Below are 16303 nucleotides of genomic sequence, written 5' to 3'. Positions count from 1 at the left end.
AAAATATAAAAATAGTTGTAATTGGGTGGATGATTGATACAGCTAAACTGACTGAATTTTTTTGATAGTATTATAAAAAAGTTATTAGATTAGATAGTTTTGCAAACTTTAAATTTTTTGAACAAATTTATAAAAAAAATTGAAAAAGTGACTTTTTAACATTATCAGGCTTTTAAATAAGTGTATATTTACATTACACTGTAAATGATTATAACTACTACTTTAAATAGAGAAATTTATCATATGGTTATTGTATTTTTTATTTTATCATTAAGAGTTATTTTTAGTTGGTATTTCTATTTTCGAAAATAATTTAATAAAATCCTTTTATTAATAAAAGTGTGGAAATGTGGTATACACGCGTAACCAGGTAAAATTATTTTTGAATATATAAAAACTAAGTAAAAAAAGAAAGATTTTATAAAACTATTTTTAAAAGTATAAGGGCTAAATAAAAAAATGCATAAAAATAAAATAGAGAAAAAATTCAAAATTTTTAGAATAGGTTGAGCCCTTAACAACTTAATGACAACTTGAGTTTTTTTATACAAAATTCTTCTTTGTAAATTGAATTTTCCATTACAAAAAAGGATACAAAAATAAAATAAAAGTTCATCATATGAGATTCATTTACTTTCAAATTACTACGACATATGATTCGAGTGAGATTCAGATTATTTGTTTTTCATTTAACTTTAAATTATCTAACTCCAAATTAAATTAAAATATAATACAACATTATTTGTAAGATTGAATTAATTATGTAAAAAAAAGTTTAGTGGTTGGAAGTGAATTCAAATTAAATTATGCATTCACACAATCACCATAAAAGGTTACATCCAGGGACAGATCCAAGGGGAATCGAGGAGGGTCGGTCGACCCTTTTCGCCGGAACTTAAAAAAAAAGATTATAGATTCTGTGGCAAGTTCCAAATTGCCCCTACGGTACTTGTAACCAACACTACACCATATTAACTATTGTTTAATTTTTTTAAATAGACGAACCCAACAAAATTGATCATTTTGAATTAGAGTTTTGATTTCGCCTCTGGTTACATCTATTTAGTATGGATATTATGTTTTTCGGTATATGATATTTTTCGCTAAAGCTACTACACATACATTAAAATAATACTCTATGTCTCATTTTAAAAGTCTCATTTGCTTTTACACACAAATTAAAAAAATATTTATTATCTCTGTCTTTTCATGTTTTTTCATATTTTTTTCCTATTAATAGTGGAATTTTTTATAAATTTTATTTGAAATGATTAAATAAAGATGAGACTTTTAAAAAAGGACATCCAAAAATAGAATATGAAATCTTTTAAACGGGACAGAGGATATAATATATCTCGATTTATATATTTTTATCAAATTATTCATATTTTATTATTATTTTTATGTTTGATCATTTATTGTGTCTCATTAAATTATTTGTTGATAAAGATTCATTTTTTAAAAAGTATTTTGATATTTAAAAAAAACAAATATAAAAAATTAATTTTATTTAAAGGATAATATTATGGATTATAGAAAGTAAGTCTTACTAATACCCACCCTTCTCATTTTTAATTAAAAAGCAGAATGATATCTATATTATTGATTAATATTTAATTTTAATTTAATTTGGAGTAGACAAATAAAAAAGGGAAACGAAAACTTTTATCATTTTTACAAGCTTATTTGGTGTCCTTGTCATTTGAGATTTGGGCTATAGAAGCAACACTTTCATCATTGACTGCATTTAGTCATAAATTAAAAACATTTGAAAGTTAAAATAAAACAAGAATACATCTCAATTTGTGCAATTAAAATTATAATCTCCGATCAAATTAAAGTTCTCTTTTTATAACAAATTTTATAACTTATATAAAGTTTATAAGCTGCCACAATTTGACCTGGAGACTGGAGATTAGTACTAAAACGGGTGTACAAATTCAATCACATGTTTGTTTAGTACTAAATCAATAAATAATCACGTCCATTTAGATGGGATCAATGATCTGGCAAGACAATTTAAAAATGAAAAAACCATATAATAAGAAAGTAATCACATGTCTTGTATTAAACTTGAAGCTCAACAAGTTAAATAAAAATAATATAATTATATATAAAAATGGCACAGATCTAGAAACAAGTTGAATTATATAATTAATACGAACCTTCCAACTTTATAAGCTAACTTTGCTATAAAATCAGTCCATTAGCAGCTATTTTTCTTATATACTTCTCTCTTTAATTATTTTCTGTGTGTGTGCAAGTAAAATGGGTATGATATTGGGGAAGTTCGTGAAGAAGCCGGAAGCAAAGGTGACGGATCTGGATCTTGTGAGCGTGCACCGTGATCGTGTACAATATAAGATTACGGTCTCTGTTTTTAATCCATACTTCCATCCGTTACCCATTGTTGATGTTCCGTTTTCTCTCAAAAGTGATGGCAGGTAATTTCAACTTATTTATCTGTTTGAAGCTGATGTAGTTATATAAGTCAAATAAATTAAATTGTTTATATATATAAATGTAAAATATTTACTATGTTAGCTTGCATATGGTCGTGGTCTACTGATAATCACATGATAAAAATAAATCTTTTATACAACTTCATGACATAGTAAAAGATTAACGCCTGACTCGATCTCTAACTATGCTTATGTAATTCGATAATCACATGTTAAAATTAAATCAGCTAACTCTTTTTGACATATATATATTGTGTAGTGTACTCTAGTTGTATACAAATAAAAAGTTATTTGATCTAATTTTGGAGAGTTTAGAAATTTAATTGATTATAATAATTGAAAGTAAATTCTTTGATCCAAATTACAAGTTTAAAGAGTGAGAATCTATTCTTTCTCCATTTGTTATTTGTTAGTAGTTTCATTGTTTCTGCATTAGGATCATGTTACTATTTTTTCTTGTTAAAGTAGGTTAAGTGTACCACTCAAACTTAGTTTATATCAACTCATGTACTTTTATTTATTTTTATAGATTCTATCAAAAAAGTCGGAACATTAATAATTGAGAGTAAAAAAATAAAAACATATTTTTTTAATAAATTAAAAATTATAAAATATTTTAAATTAGATAGTGGATAATACAGATTTATGAAGCATTCTTACTAAATTTTTAGCATCCAATATTTGAACGGGACCAGATGTGTTATAATTTTTTTTATCATTTATCTTTTATAAAAGTAACATAACACGTGTATTATAAGCAAATAGAGATGGCTAAAATTCAGAAAGCGACAAATTCAATATCTATGATTCAAACAATCTAAAAAATTAAATAAAAAATTAAAATTAAATTTAATTTTGATTCCACTTAAAAAAAGATTTATTATATTAAAAATTAAAATTAAAATATACGCTATTTATGTCATATCTTACATATGATATAAACATTAGCGGAACCAAATATTCAAATGGAATTTTTTTAATTAAATGATACATTGTTTGGCCATTTTTTAGACCGACCAATATATTGAATTTTATTTATTTATTTTAAATTAAAAGGTATATTATTTTAGACCAAATGACATGTTCTTTGATTGTCATTTAGTTTTTAGGATCAAATGGCATGTTGTTTGGTTAATTTTTTTTATAAAAAAAATCAATCTTCATTAAAATAATTATCCGGTACTTATCCATCTCTAACATTTTGAAAACGGAAAAGAGCGACCGCCCCACCTCTAGAAATAAAGGTTGAAGATTTTTAATTACGTAAATAAATTGGATGGCTATAGTATTTAAAAAAATGAAACAGAGATCGTAATTTTACATATTTTGTGCGACAGGGTGATCATATCGGGGAAGTTGGAAGATCCAGGATCACTAAAAGCAAACGACACAACAATTCTGACAATACCATTTGCGGTGCCGCATGATGTGATAGTGAGCTTGGTGAAGGACGTTGGTAAGGACTGGGACATAGACTATGACTTGGAATTGGGCTTAACTATTGATCTCCCTCTCGTCGGTGGTTTCACCATTCCTCTCAACCGGAAAGGCCAGATCAAGCTTCCCACTTTCAAAGATCTTCTCTAGCTGAAAAATGAAAATCATCTCTTGTATTTCAATAATTAAATGTCATTATATACTAATGATATATATGCACTCTTTTATTAATGAAATTTATTTCTTTTTGTATGCTAATTATGTTTATCAATTCTAAGCTAATTTGTGAAACAGTGTTGTTAACAACGGCCCAAAAGGTTAGACCAATAAGCTGAGATGGAAATATCAGAACCAAACATGACTCGTGTAAATTTAAAATTTTGGGTGTTGATTATTTTCTCGCGAATAGATATATTTAAAAATTAATTAATTTTACTTTAAATGGATGATTAATAATACGGTTAAATAACATGTACCGGTGAACTACAAAATTATAAAATTTATATAACTAGCAATATAGGTATGTAAAGAATCAAGTAAAAAGAAATGGTTTATACAATTATTTTTACAAGGTAAAATGATTATTTATTCTCCTAAAACTTAACTCAAGGATCAAGTAAGCTCTAAACGTCCAAAAAGATTTAAATATGCCCCTAATGTTTTAAAAAATAAATAATCAAATCCCCTAATTTTGACAATCAGGTTCCAACGTCTCATTTATGTATCAAAATCGAGATAAAGGTTGTTCATTTTTTAAAATATTAGGGGCATGTTTGAACTTTTTCAGAAGTTAGTGATTTACTTGATCATATAGACAAATATTAAGGGCATAATTGACCGTTTTTCCTTTTAAGATTGATAAAGAAAAGCAAAAGAGAAAATTATTCCATAGTATAAACCAAAAAAGGACACGGATCTTCTGACACGGGATATACACGAAAAATCTCACATCATTGGGAATTCTCACACTGCCCTGAATATAAGCATCTGTCTGTAATTCTCTTGTTTTGCAATTGAAATGGATTTGCTTGACAAAGCCAAGAATTTTGTGGCGGAGAAAGTAGCCAACATAAAGAAACCGGAGGCTTGTGTCACCGATGTGGATCTGGGTGGCATCCACCGTGATCGCGTAGACTATGACGCTAAGATCACCGTTACCAATCCTTATGGTCATCCCTTGCCTATTTGCGAGATTTCCTACACTCTCAAGAGCGATGGCAGGTAATTCTATTTGGTCTATTTACTTCTAAATATATATTGTTAGGGTTTGTTATGATTATTGATTAAATCAGATTATATCTAGTAAATTGAGTAAGTGTAATTGAGTGGATCAGCTGCTCTTTATTTAAGTATATATTTGAAATCTAGATTTTGATTAGATTGATCAAGATTCTTTCCGGTTGCCGAAATGTTTCGGAAACCGGACACGCAACTTTCTTAAAGTTTTTGTACTTCTTAGGTTATGCTGGCAATTGACCACCTTATTATAGTTTTTCCATCTTAAAATTTATAGCACTACCCACCTTAAAATTTATATTTTGTCAATTTTGTTCATCTTACAAACTTTTCATGCAATCTTCTATAGTTGTATCTGGTTTATCTACAAATTCTTTAAATTTATGATCAATGATTATATCAAATGAAATGAACTTCAGAATAAAATCGAATCAAACATAAGTAGTAAGTAACTTTTGTGTAAGTTTGTTGATGGGATTTATGTGATGTGAAACAGAGAGATAGCAACAGGGAAAATGGCAGATCCGGGATCACTGAAGGCAAACGACACGACGTTTCTGACTGTGCCGGTTGGGGTGGCACATAGTATACTGGTGAGCTTGGCGAAGGACATAACTAGAGACTGGGACATCGATTACGAGTTGGAGTTGCGTCTAACTATCGATCTTCCTGTCATCGGTGAATTCACCATTCCTCTTTCCAGCAAAGGGGAAGTCAAGCTTCCCAGCCTCAAGGACTTTTTCTAACTAAATCAAGTTCTTACAAACTAGCGGTGATGTGTAACATTACATTTTCAGTTTTGAATAAAATTCACCTTATAAAGGCATGTTTTTGAATAAAATTTACTTAAAAGAATTATTATAAAGGCATGTGTAACATTAGATGTTCTATAATTTAATTTAATTTAATACTGTAGTTGGTGAGCCTAAATTACTGTAAGTGCAGGGGTCAGTGGATGCAGTGAATATGTTTTGTTGTTGCTGCTAAACAACTTGGACTTCAGTTTGCTATCATTCTTGTACTGAAACTTCCATGTAAATTTCATACCTGAGTTTCAGTCAACTGTCCAAGTCAGTGGCGGAGTCTGATAAATGAAATCAGACCTTAACAATCAAAAAAACTTGGTATTAAAATAGAAAAATTTAATTTCATAGAGCTAAATAAATCAAAAATATAGAGTTCAATTTAATCTCAAGCTATTTAAATCGTCCACTTGAGAAGAATAATACATGGGTATGAAAAAAAAAAGAGCTTTTTCATCAGAGAACCTATTCTGAATCTTTATATTAAGACATCAACTTATTAACTAAAAAGCCTAACATAAAGAATAATGGTGCAACCATCTATGATCTACCAGTGATAGTTTCAGCTCCTGAAGCGAGGCAATAGATCCGATCTACTAAGATTCGGAGCAAAATATAGGAAATGGACTAGCTCCTTCAAAAATCAGATTCACTGAGAAAATACATGTTTTTGCCGATGTCAAGCGACTACTTCGCCCTTCAGCTGTGCAGACTCAAGTTTGGGCAACAACTCGGAAATTACCTTTTGTAATGCAACGCGATTTAACCGACTGTTGCTCCCATTATTGACCATTCTAGAAAGAAACGTGATTTCCTGGTCATTCAATTCTTTTACTAATAGTGCATCCCAAAATTCATTATCCTCGATAATGTCTGATCCCCTCACAAGTTCTATTACTTTCTCCAAGGTTGCAACATTTCGACCTGCACCGCAGCCCATGGCAGAAGCGGCACCCACTGCATTTGCAACCGCTAACGTATTTACCAAAGGCAAATTATGTATGAAACCAAAGGCGATAGCAGCTGCAAAACTGTCTCCACACCCCACTGTGTCAATGACCTTCACCTGATCACATTTCAGAATATCAACCATTTAAGAGAAAAGATTTAGTTGGAAAATTCTTGCATAAAAAAGCTTGCAAGAACATTTATGTGAGCATTAATACCTTGAATGCAGGTGCACAAGATAAACTTGATATAGTGACCAGAAGTCAACCCTTGGAACCCATCTTCACAATCACCCATTTGGTATGTAATCCATTCCTAAGCAACTCCTGCCCTGCCAATATTGGGTCTCCTATGCCAGTAAGTGTCTCGGCCTGGGAGATCGTTAATACAGACGAACAATGTTATGTAAGCAAATAACTGCGTACGAAATGCAAAATTTACATGTGGAAGCACTCGAAAAATTAGCTCAATCAGAAAATTATGTTCTAACTTCTAAGTAATAGTGAGCCAATGTTAAGATACGGTCGTTTTGAAGTAAGTTGAGGATAATGTTAAATGTACTAAGAAAATACCTCATCAGATGTTAAAAGAAGAACACTGCTTATCTTCAAGAGATGGTGAAGTGCTTCTTGCTCTTCTGGTGTTCCAGAACAAAGACGCTCTCCACGCGGCCCAGGATCGAAGAACACAGATGTTCCGACTTCAACAGCATAATCTACAGCTGAGATAATCAAAGCAGGAGAGAGTTCATCAAAGACATAACCATCGCAGAACAGGACTTTTGCTTGCTTAATAGCCATCTTTAATTCTCCTGATAATTTGCTCAACCAGCCGAAAGCAGGCTCCTTAGCATAATCAACTCGACTGGAAAGCATAAGAAAATAATCACAATCCCTCTGATACATAATAATGAATAGTACATAAGGATGACCACATAGGAAATTCAATGGAGGAAGTATTATACCTACAAAAGCCATGCCTTTGCAGAGGGTCTACAAGAGCCCAGCATAGAAGTGTCTCGTAAGAGGAACTAGAACTGTCAGTACCATCAGTATCTTCACTCATCATTCTAACCATTTTAATCCCCTCATCACGAAGCACGTCAAGGAGGAACTCTCCATAAATTTCGTCACCCACATGACCAATTGCGGCACAACGAAGTCCTAATCTTGCAGCTGCTATGGCCATATTGCAGTTACCACCAGCTTCCCAGTATCTCTATGTAATATAAGTATATAACACGAAACCAAATTGCATGAGAAAAATGAAAGCAAGTTACAAAAACAGCAACACATTCAGCATAAAAACAGGTTCGAATCAACTCTGTAAATTTAGAAGATAATTGAAGAGATTAAATTTCACATTATTATTAAAGCACAAATCAAATTGCTGGATCAATATTCCATCGAACACAATGTAATTGATATAAAAATTAGCAACAATGTAATCAGATAGTTTCCTACTTTATTATTTTGAATTTTTGAAAATTATTAATTGAAAATTTAATAGTAGTATACTTTTTCTTTATAGCATTGTCCATTTTAAAATTTATATTTTATTAATTTTGCCATCTTACAAACTTTCAATACAATCTTAGGCATCTTATAAAATGTTTCCGGGACCAATGAATCCAATGTAATAACTCAAATGCTTACAAAACCGTAAACAGAATCCGAAACAATTGAAGTGATGAAAAAACCTTATCAGGAGGAGTAGACGCTAGGCGTTCCACGTAAGCCTGGCGAGCAAAAGGAGGGCGAGGGGGTAATTCGGGAACATTAAGAACAACATCAACACAAAGATCACCTAATGTAGCAACATCCATATTTTTAACACCAATGCTCCTCATTTTCCAGCCTTGGGAGATGCCGTATTTGGCACGGCAAGAGAGGTAGAGCAGCAGTGGTTAATACTGCTGTTTGAGACGGAGGCTGCTGGATACCGCAGCAGCCAATGGTGAGAGTATGCATTGAGTGAAGATGATGAGACTGGCAAATAAAATAACACAGAGAGTTGAAGAAGAAGGTATTTTTGTATCATTAAATTAATATCCTAACGTTATAAACGTGGGAGGGTTTTTGTATTGCTGGTCCAGTTGTCAGAAGCTGCAAATTTCAAATGGGGATTCCGGGAATCATATTTCTGGAAATTGATGTATTAAATACAATACAATTATTTTGAAATTGTCATAAAATATATTCACCCGTGTTTTTATACGCAAACAGGAGTGACTATGAGCAGTGACGGACGCAGACATTTCGTTTAGGGGAGTCCAAATTTAAAAATAAATAAATATACAATATGCTTCGAAACAAAACATATAAAAACTAGTTGCCTTTTATTATAAAATAAATAAATAAATGTAAATAAATAATAATATTCTCGTTTAATCTTTAATGTCATGAAATCGTTGTGTAGTAGCTTCGTTGTTAATTTTTATAAACACATTTTTAATATAATTGGTCATATATTCATTTAATTATATATCTCTCATTCAATTGCGCAATAAATATTTAATGAGTTTCATCGTATAAAAAGTTTGTTTAACAACTATAACAATTTATAAATTAATGAATACTTGATTAACTAATTAATAAATAATAATAATATATTCTACTGTTGTTACCATTTTCCGTCCTTCAATTTCTACTATTTAGAGAAATTTATTATATTAGGTCTCAGTTAGATATATTTTCTAAATACCAATGTTATCTTCTCCTTATGATATTTGAGCAATAAGTTATTTTAATAATATTGATGTCTTTCTAACACTTGTTATTTATTTATAAATCATTCCATATCTAAAAGATTATACAAACAAAATATAACTAAAATGTTTTACGGAGTATAACAAGACAAATAAAATTAACAAGATTAAAAAAATTAATTATTATATGAATGTCTGATTATTAATATATTAAAATGAAATTTAGATATCATTTGATAAAAACCAATGACTTTATTAATAATTTTAAAATATTAATAAATCTGCCATGGGATGGTATGCGCAAGTTAGGTTGTTAATGGACATATATATAATGCTGCAATACCTATACATTCATAATCTTAAAGTGGTCTTTAAGTATTATGTTGACTTCAGGGGGGGCCAATGCACCCCTTTGACCTTACATGAATCCGTCGCTGAATATGAGTAACATTAGTGTTTTCTTAATTGAAAAATCAAAGAGTGCTTAAAGTTGACAGCCTGGTGGTTATGATTTTTGTTATGATATTCATATTATAATAACACATTTAGACAGATTAATCATTAAGCACATTACCAATAAGTTATAGCTCAAATGGTATAAGCGTCAAGCAGCAAACTGATGGATCGTGGATTCAAATCCTCCCACAAGCGCTCCACATTTTCCAATTATAAAAAAAAACAAAATCATTAACCAGATGAAACACAAGCTTATGCTCAGACAAAATGCTAGTCAGCATTCAGTGACTCATAATCAAATAGGTAAAATGGTTATATTATAGTATACAGTTTACATATTAAATAAAAAAATGAATGAGACCATACCAAAACATCGGGTTTATCCCAAATTTGTCCCATATTTGAAACATATTTACCCATTTGTGCCCCGGAAATTTATAATTCCGGATTTGTGCCTTTTTTATGGGCCGTCCGCAGAAAAGATATGCGGACGGCCCATTTTTGCATGCCGTCCGCATATCTTTTCTGCGGACGGTGCTTTTGCTCCACGTCTGCTCCTACGTGGAGCAAAAGTGGCGATGACAGTGCCGTCCGCGGAATACTTCCGCGGACGACACTGTCATTTTCAGGGAATTTATTCCCTGCATCGAGACAGGGAATAAATTCCCTGACCGAGGCAGGTCAATTGTTGACCTGCCTCGGTCTGTGTTACCGTCCGCATAACATTTATGCGGACGGTAACACTATATATATGAGGGCTGAGCCTCATTTTTTCCAACAGCCGAATAGTTGGAAAAAAAAGAGGCTCAACCTCTCATCCCCCCTCTCCCCCTATTCTGAAAAAATATAATTTTTTTTATTTTCTTCTACAATTTCAATATATTACGACGTTATCAGATTTTCAACGACTGCATATTGGAGTATTATTTTATATTATATACAGCCAGCGTGGACTACAAGAGGTAAGTTAATTTTATAATTTATTTATTATAAATAAAGTTAATATTATTTAATAGAGTTTAAATTTTAGGATTTAAAATATTATTTATTTGTTAAACATTAATTTAATATCGTTAAAATTTAGAATTTAATTTATAAAAAAAATCAAAAAAATTAAATGTCAAATATGATAATTAGAATTATTACAATACAAAAAAAATTTGCATGACAATTGAAATATTAAAATGTTATAATTAAATATTATAATTTTTTTTAGATGAATTAAATGTTATAATTTAAATGTTAAAAATTGTGAATTAATTTATTTTTTAAAATGTAGTGATGACGACCGTGATAATGCCGTCGTTATTAATTTATTGGGGTGGCACAATAATGAACACTCCGGGTGGAGTAGATTATCATTTAGGTTGTAGAAGAATAGCTGAACTGAGTTTGCGAATGAGCTTTTTAGAGTTAGAGAACATAGTTAGAAGGACAATTGGTTTAGGTGATGATACTGTGATTACGAAGATTTACTTACGCGTACCTCAGTATGATGCAAATCACATTGTCAGTTATTATGCCTATCCTATGACAACCGATGAGAATGTGTACAACATGCTTCGTAATGCTGCGAGGACCCCGAACATGCGGGAAATAGAGTTGTACGTAGAATACAACACGCCAGTAGAAATTACTGCAGCAATTAGTGGTCTGAACTTAGTGGAGTCCGATCCTTGTGATGACAGTGATGACATTGACGATGATGAACGCAACTTCTATCAGGCTGGCCCTGGGGACGACGAGGATGACGATGATAGTGGAGGTGAGAATATAGAGGAAGCTGAGGGGGTTGAGGGTACGGCTGATGCAGTTTGCAACGATGGTGAAGGTACTGAATATCATTCCCAATTTCCCTACGACTACACCCACGTCAACGTCAATGAAATGCGGGTGAATATGAATCTGTTTTCTGGACCATGTTTGATTTGGGAAGAAGGGAAAGAGTTTGCGAAGGGGATGCTTTTTAATTCAAGATTGGCAGTTCAGAATTGCGCAACTAGGTATCACATGCTGGCGAATAGGGAATACAAGAGTTGTCGAACAACTCTCAAAACGATAGTGTTGGTGTGTAAAAATAGCGATATCTGCAACTGGCGGTTGCGGGCGACATGCTTAAAGAAAAGAGGAGCCGGCGATTGGACGTTAACAAAATATAACGGTCCTCACACATGTAATCCCCAATTTGCCTCGCAAGACCACCGAAATTACAGATCTGCAATGATTGCTGAGCATATTCGGTTACAATTGGTAGCGCAGCGAAGTATAAGGGTGAAAACGCTTCAAGCGGGGATTTTTGAAAGGTTAGGAGTACGGCCTCGATATAAGAAAACTTGGTACGCAAAGGAAAAGGCCATTGCAAAAATATTTGGAGAATGGGACGACTCTTTCAAAAAAATTTGTTATTTCATGGAAAACGTGTCCATCACTAATCCAGGAACATATTGGCATGCTGAAGGTACAAATAGTCAATTTTGATCGTTTAATTTTGTTTTAAGCATATAAGATCACAATTACTAACTTTAAAAGAGTGGGTTATTTTCAGGTGACCCTGTCGTGCGAGACGGTGAAGTTGATCCTACAGTCAGAATGTTCAAGCGGATGTTTTGGACTTACGAGCCCATGGTCGAGGGCCTCCGCTATTGCAAACCCGTTCTCTTTATTGATGGGACATTTTTATATGGAAAAAATAAAATGGTTCTGTTAACAGCGCAAGTGATAGATGGAAACAATTTCATAATGCCTGTAGCGTTCGCGCTAGTGGAAAAAGAAAGCGCTGAAAGCTGGTCGTACTTCTTGACGAATGTCCGGACGCATGTGTTACGTGAGCGGAGGATGTGTATAATATCTGACCGCCATCCTGGCATTATGTCTACAATGCGAAGACCAGAATGGGCTGATTCTGACTACACTCACAAATATTGCATCCGACATTTGATTAGCAATTTTCATACAGCTATTGGCAGTCAATATTTGAAAGTGTTAGCTGAAAGGGCTGGTAAGTTATTTGATTATTCATAATTTGTTAGCGACACAAAAATAGACTTACTTTCAGTGTTTAATATATTAAAATAAATGGTTTAGGGCGGACGTACCAGAGGAAGAAGTTCGATAAGATTATGACACGTATAGAAAGGGAATCAACTGCAGCGTATAACTATTTGGACGGACTTTCTAAAAAAGCATGGTCCATGAGCGGCGATAAAAAGGGGTTGCGGCATGGAGCGATGACAACGAACTATGCCGAGTCGGTAAATGCGATGTTTAAGAACCTCCGAGGGCTTCCCGTCACGGCTATGTTAGAGGCAATTTTTTTGAAGCTGAATGACACTTTCTTTAAGCATTGTGAGACCTACCAAAAAGCCATCGCGAATGGGTACCATATAACTGCAGTATGTGGTGACACCCTACAGTATAGGGGAACAAAGTCTCAAACTCATATTGCCACTGTCTACAATTTAGCTGAAAAAGTATACATGGTGGAGACCATTCGATCAGTTGCCTGGTCCCATGCAGTTCCTTATTGACCGTACATGTAATACCCCGTAGAAATTTTAGTGTTTATTTTCGCTAGAGTCCAATTTTAATTGATTAGGACCTCGGAAATAGTGAATAAATTCACGTGATGAATTTATAAGGGTAAAAATGTGATTTGCTATGTGTTTGCCTTAAATGTGATTTTTGGCAATTTTACGTGTTAAAAGTGAATTTTGTGATTTTTCACTAAAAACCGTAAAAATAATTATTTTAAATATTTTTAAAAGCCCAAAAATATTTTAAAAACAGCCCATATGATATGATTTAATGTTTTTGAATATTTGGTAAAGTTGAGTTTATTTTGCCCCTAGAGTTCGAATTATTTACAAGAATGCCATAATGGCAAACTTGTAAATAAATGCACATTAGACTAAATATCTAGATATTTTCTAAGACAAGTCTTGGTGCCCAAGCTTCTTCAATCATCTTCTCCATTGTGTGGGTGCCGAACCATTAAGATCAAAACACAAAAAATTATACTTCCATTTTCTCTCAAAATTTTCTTCACGAAAATCGTCGGAAATATTGCGTAGATCATTAATCTATATTTGCATGTTCGTTTGAGGTATAATTTCAAGCTCAAATCTTAGTTTTTATTTGCTGATGTTGGTTGAGGTCTAGAAACATGCTTAGGATGGTGTAAATTTGATGTTTGAAGGTTAATTAACTAGTTTTGGTTGTTATTTATGTGGGTTTCGGTTTTAAAATAATTTTTCCGTGAAAATTAAATTATTTATTTAAATTTCTGGGCTGATCTATATGTTGAGATTTATATATGCTTTAAAGTTAAATTTTTGTGGATTAAAAATGTTAATTTATTCGGGTGTTAATTTAATTAGTTGGGTTTCGATTTTTAATAGTTTTAAAGCTTAAAAATAGCTTAAAAAGGGTAAATAAAATGATTTTTAATTTCTGGAAATGAATTGGTTCATGGATGGGTTATATTTGTGGTTGATGTTAATTAAATGGTTGATGGTTAATTTTTAGCGGTTTAATAATCGGGTTTAATTTTTAATAACTCTATTCGGCCAAAATTTATGGAAAAAGGGTAAAACTGTCATTTTAATTTCTGGGCAGAAAATATTTATGAAAAATTTATGAAATGTGTTTGATAATTATTTGTGGAGTTTAAATGATTTTTGTGTAGTGTTTTGAAGGATTAATAATCGGTTTTGATTATTAATTGTTATTTCGGTTTTAATGGTTAAAATAATGGAAAATATTATTTTAAAAAAATTGTGGGCTGCTGTTTCTACAAGATAAAAATTAAAAATGTATTTGAAAATAATTTTGGTGAATTTCGGTATAAAAATGGCTTAAAATGAATTTTTAAGCGTTTTTAGCGTTCTTGAGTTTTCCGGCCAAAACCACCGGAATACGGTGACCGGAGTTTGAGTAGAGGGGATAGAGCATGTTGGCTCAGTCCTAAACTCATTTGGCAGCAGTTAGTGCCGAAATGTTTTTGGCAGAAAATAAGGGGGGGCCGAGCCCCGGGTCAAAAATATTTTACGGAAAAATATTTTTGGATATTTTTGAATTGTGATATGTTTGTTGATATTTTCTAAAAGTGTATTTTAGAAAATTATGTGAATTGAATGTGTGATAGAATTATATGGAATTATAATTCTATGTTTATTTATTGAAATAAATAAACTACGTGGTGTATCGTATAGAAATACGATGACGCGGAAAGAGATAGTCGGAATCAAATTTGGTTTGTGATTATGTGGTTATATGGTTGAGTCGGTCTAGAGTTTATCCTAGAATTTAGAGTTATTACATTTATTAATGTTTTAATCTCTAAATTAGATCCAGCGAGTTTTGTCGCGGAAACCGGCGAGCAAAGGTTTTGAATATTCGACGGGTGGTATTTTTATATATTTGGAATAAGCGAGTACTGTGAGTGTGTTTACAACTTATACTGCTAAATATTAGTATTAAAAATATTGCGAACTGCTTTACATGATTTGCAAATGCTTTATTTTATTTTGAATTTAAATCGCATGAACTATTCATAGTGTTGAAACCGATTTAGATTCATTGAAACGTGCTTACTATTGGGCGGCAATAGTGCTGTGTGATCACCAGTATTGCATTTAGAATTTATTTGCATGTGAATATGGGTATGTGGAAAACTAGACGACGGTCTAGTAGTCAGGCGACGGCCTAGACATATGGCAGATCTTCAGAGGCAACGGAATATAGACGACCAAAGGTAGTCAGCAAACTACCGAGATCTGAGAGGTTGAAACCTTTTATTAAAAAAAGTGAAATTGGCGACGGTATTTATGTACTGCCGAAATCCGTTGTATTGTAAGAAGAGTCTGGGACTTTCAAATACGTAAAAGTAAACTAATCGGAATTTGACTGGCTAATAGTACAAAAAGAGAAAATAAATACGGCCAAAGAAAAATAAAAGGTTCACCCGGATGGAATGGAAAAATGTGGATTATTTATGTTTCCTGTGTTGAAAGCATATAGGAACATGAATCATGGTTTAGGGTTTCATATGAATCGGTAATCTGGAATGCATTGCTTTCATATTAATGTTTATTAGTACATGTTGTACGCATTCACCAGTTTTTATAACTGACCCCGTTGAATTTAATATTTTTACAGGCGAGTAGTTTGAGGTGCGGATTTCCAATTTCTTGTTCCGGAAATCCCTGGATTGAATAAGTGAGAATGACTTTCCTTTGTGTGTCTAGAGTTGCAGT

At 32.3% G+C, this 16303-nt stretch overlaps 3 protein-coding genes and 1 pseudogene across 3 annotated transcripts; 3 read left to right on the top strand and 1 right to left on the bottom strand.

Annotated features, from left to right (window-relative positions):
- Window positions 1–2214: 2214 nt before the first annotated feature.
- Window positions 2215–4157, top strand: LOC126686245 (late embryogenesis abundant protein Lea14-A-like). Its single transcript, XM_050380288.2, has 2 exons — window positions 2215–2444; window positions 3800–4157. Exons 1-2 carry the CDS (start codon window positions 2269–2271, stop codon window positions 4047–4049), a joined length of 426 nt encoding a protein of 141 aa, XP_050236245.1. The 5' UTR covers window positions 2215–2268; the 3' UTR covers window positions 4050–4157.
- Window positions 4158–4842: 685 nt separating this feature from the next.
- Window positions 4843–5961, top strand: LOC126654062 (desiccation protectant protein Lea14 homolog). The gene is made up of 2 exons (XM_050348104.2): window positions 4843–5120; window positions 5632–5961. Exons 1-2 carry the CDS (start codon window positions 4918–4920, stop codon window positions 5879–5881), a joined length of 453 nt encoding a protein of 150 aa, XP_050204061.1. The 5' UTR covers window positions 4843–4917; the 3' UTR covers window positions 5882–5961.
- A 397-nt stretch (window positions 5962–6358) lies between these two features.
- Window positions 6359–9004, bottom strand: LOC126654061 (fructokinase-1-like; annotated as a pseudogene).
- Window positions 9005–10533: 1529 nt separating this feature from the next.
- LOC126687929 (uncharacterized) lies at window positions 10534–13576 on the top strand. Its single transcript, XM_050382480.1, has 4 exons — window positions 10534–10729; window positions 11329–12507; window positions 12595–13047; window positions 13134–13576. The coding sequence occupies exons 1-4, from the start codon at window positions 10534–10536 to the stop codon at window positions 13574–13576; spliced, it is 2271 nt and encodes a 756-aa protein (XP_050238437.1).
- The last annotated feature ends 2727 nt before the right edge of the window (window positions 13577–16303 follow it).

The sequence above is a fragment of the Mercurialis annua genome, linkage group LG6 (genome assembly GCF_937616625.2).
Source record: "Mercurialis annua linkage group LG6, ddMerAnnu1.2, whole genome shotgun sequence".
Lineage (NCBI taxonomy): Eukaryota > Viridiplantae > Streptophyta > Magnoliopsida > Malpighiales > Euphorbiaceae > Mercurialis > Mercurialis annua.
The sequence above is the reverse complement of the archived record's forward strand: the minus strand, read 5'-3'. Positions and strand labels throughout refer to the sequence as shown.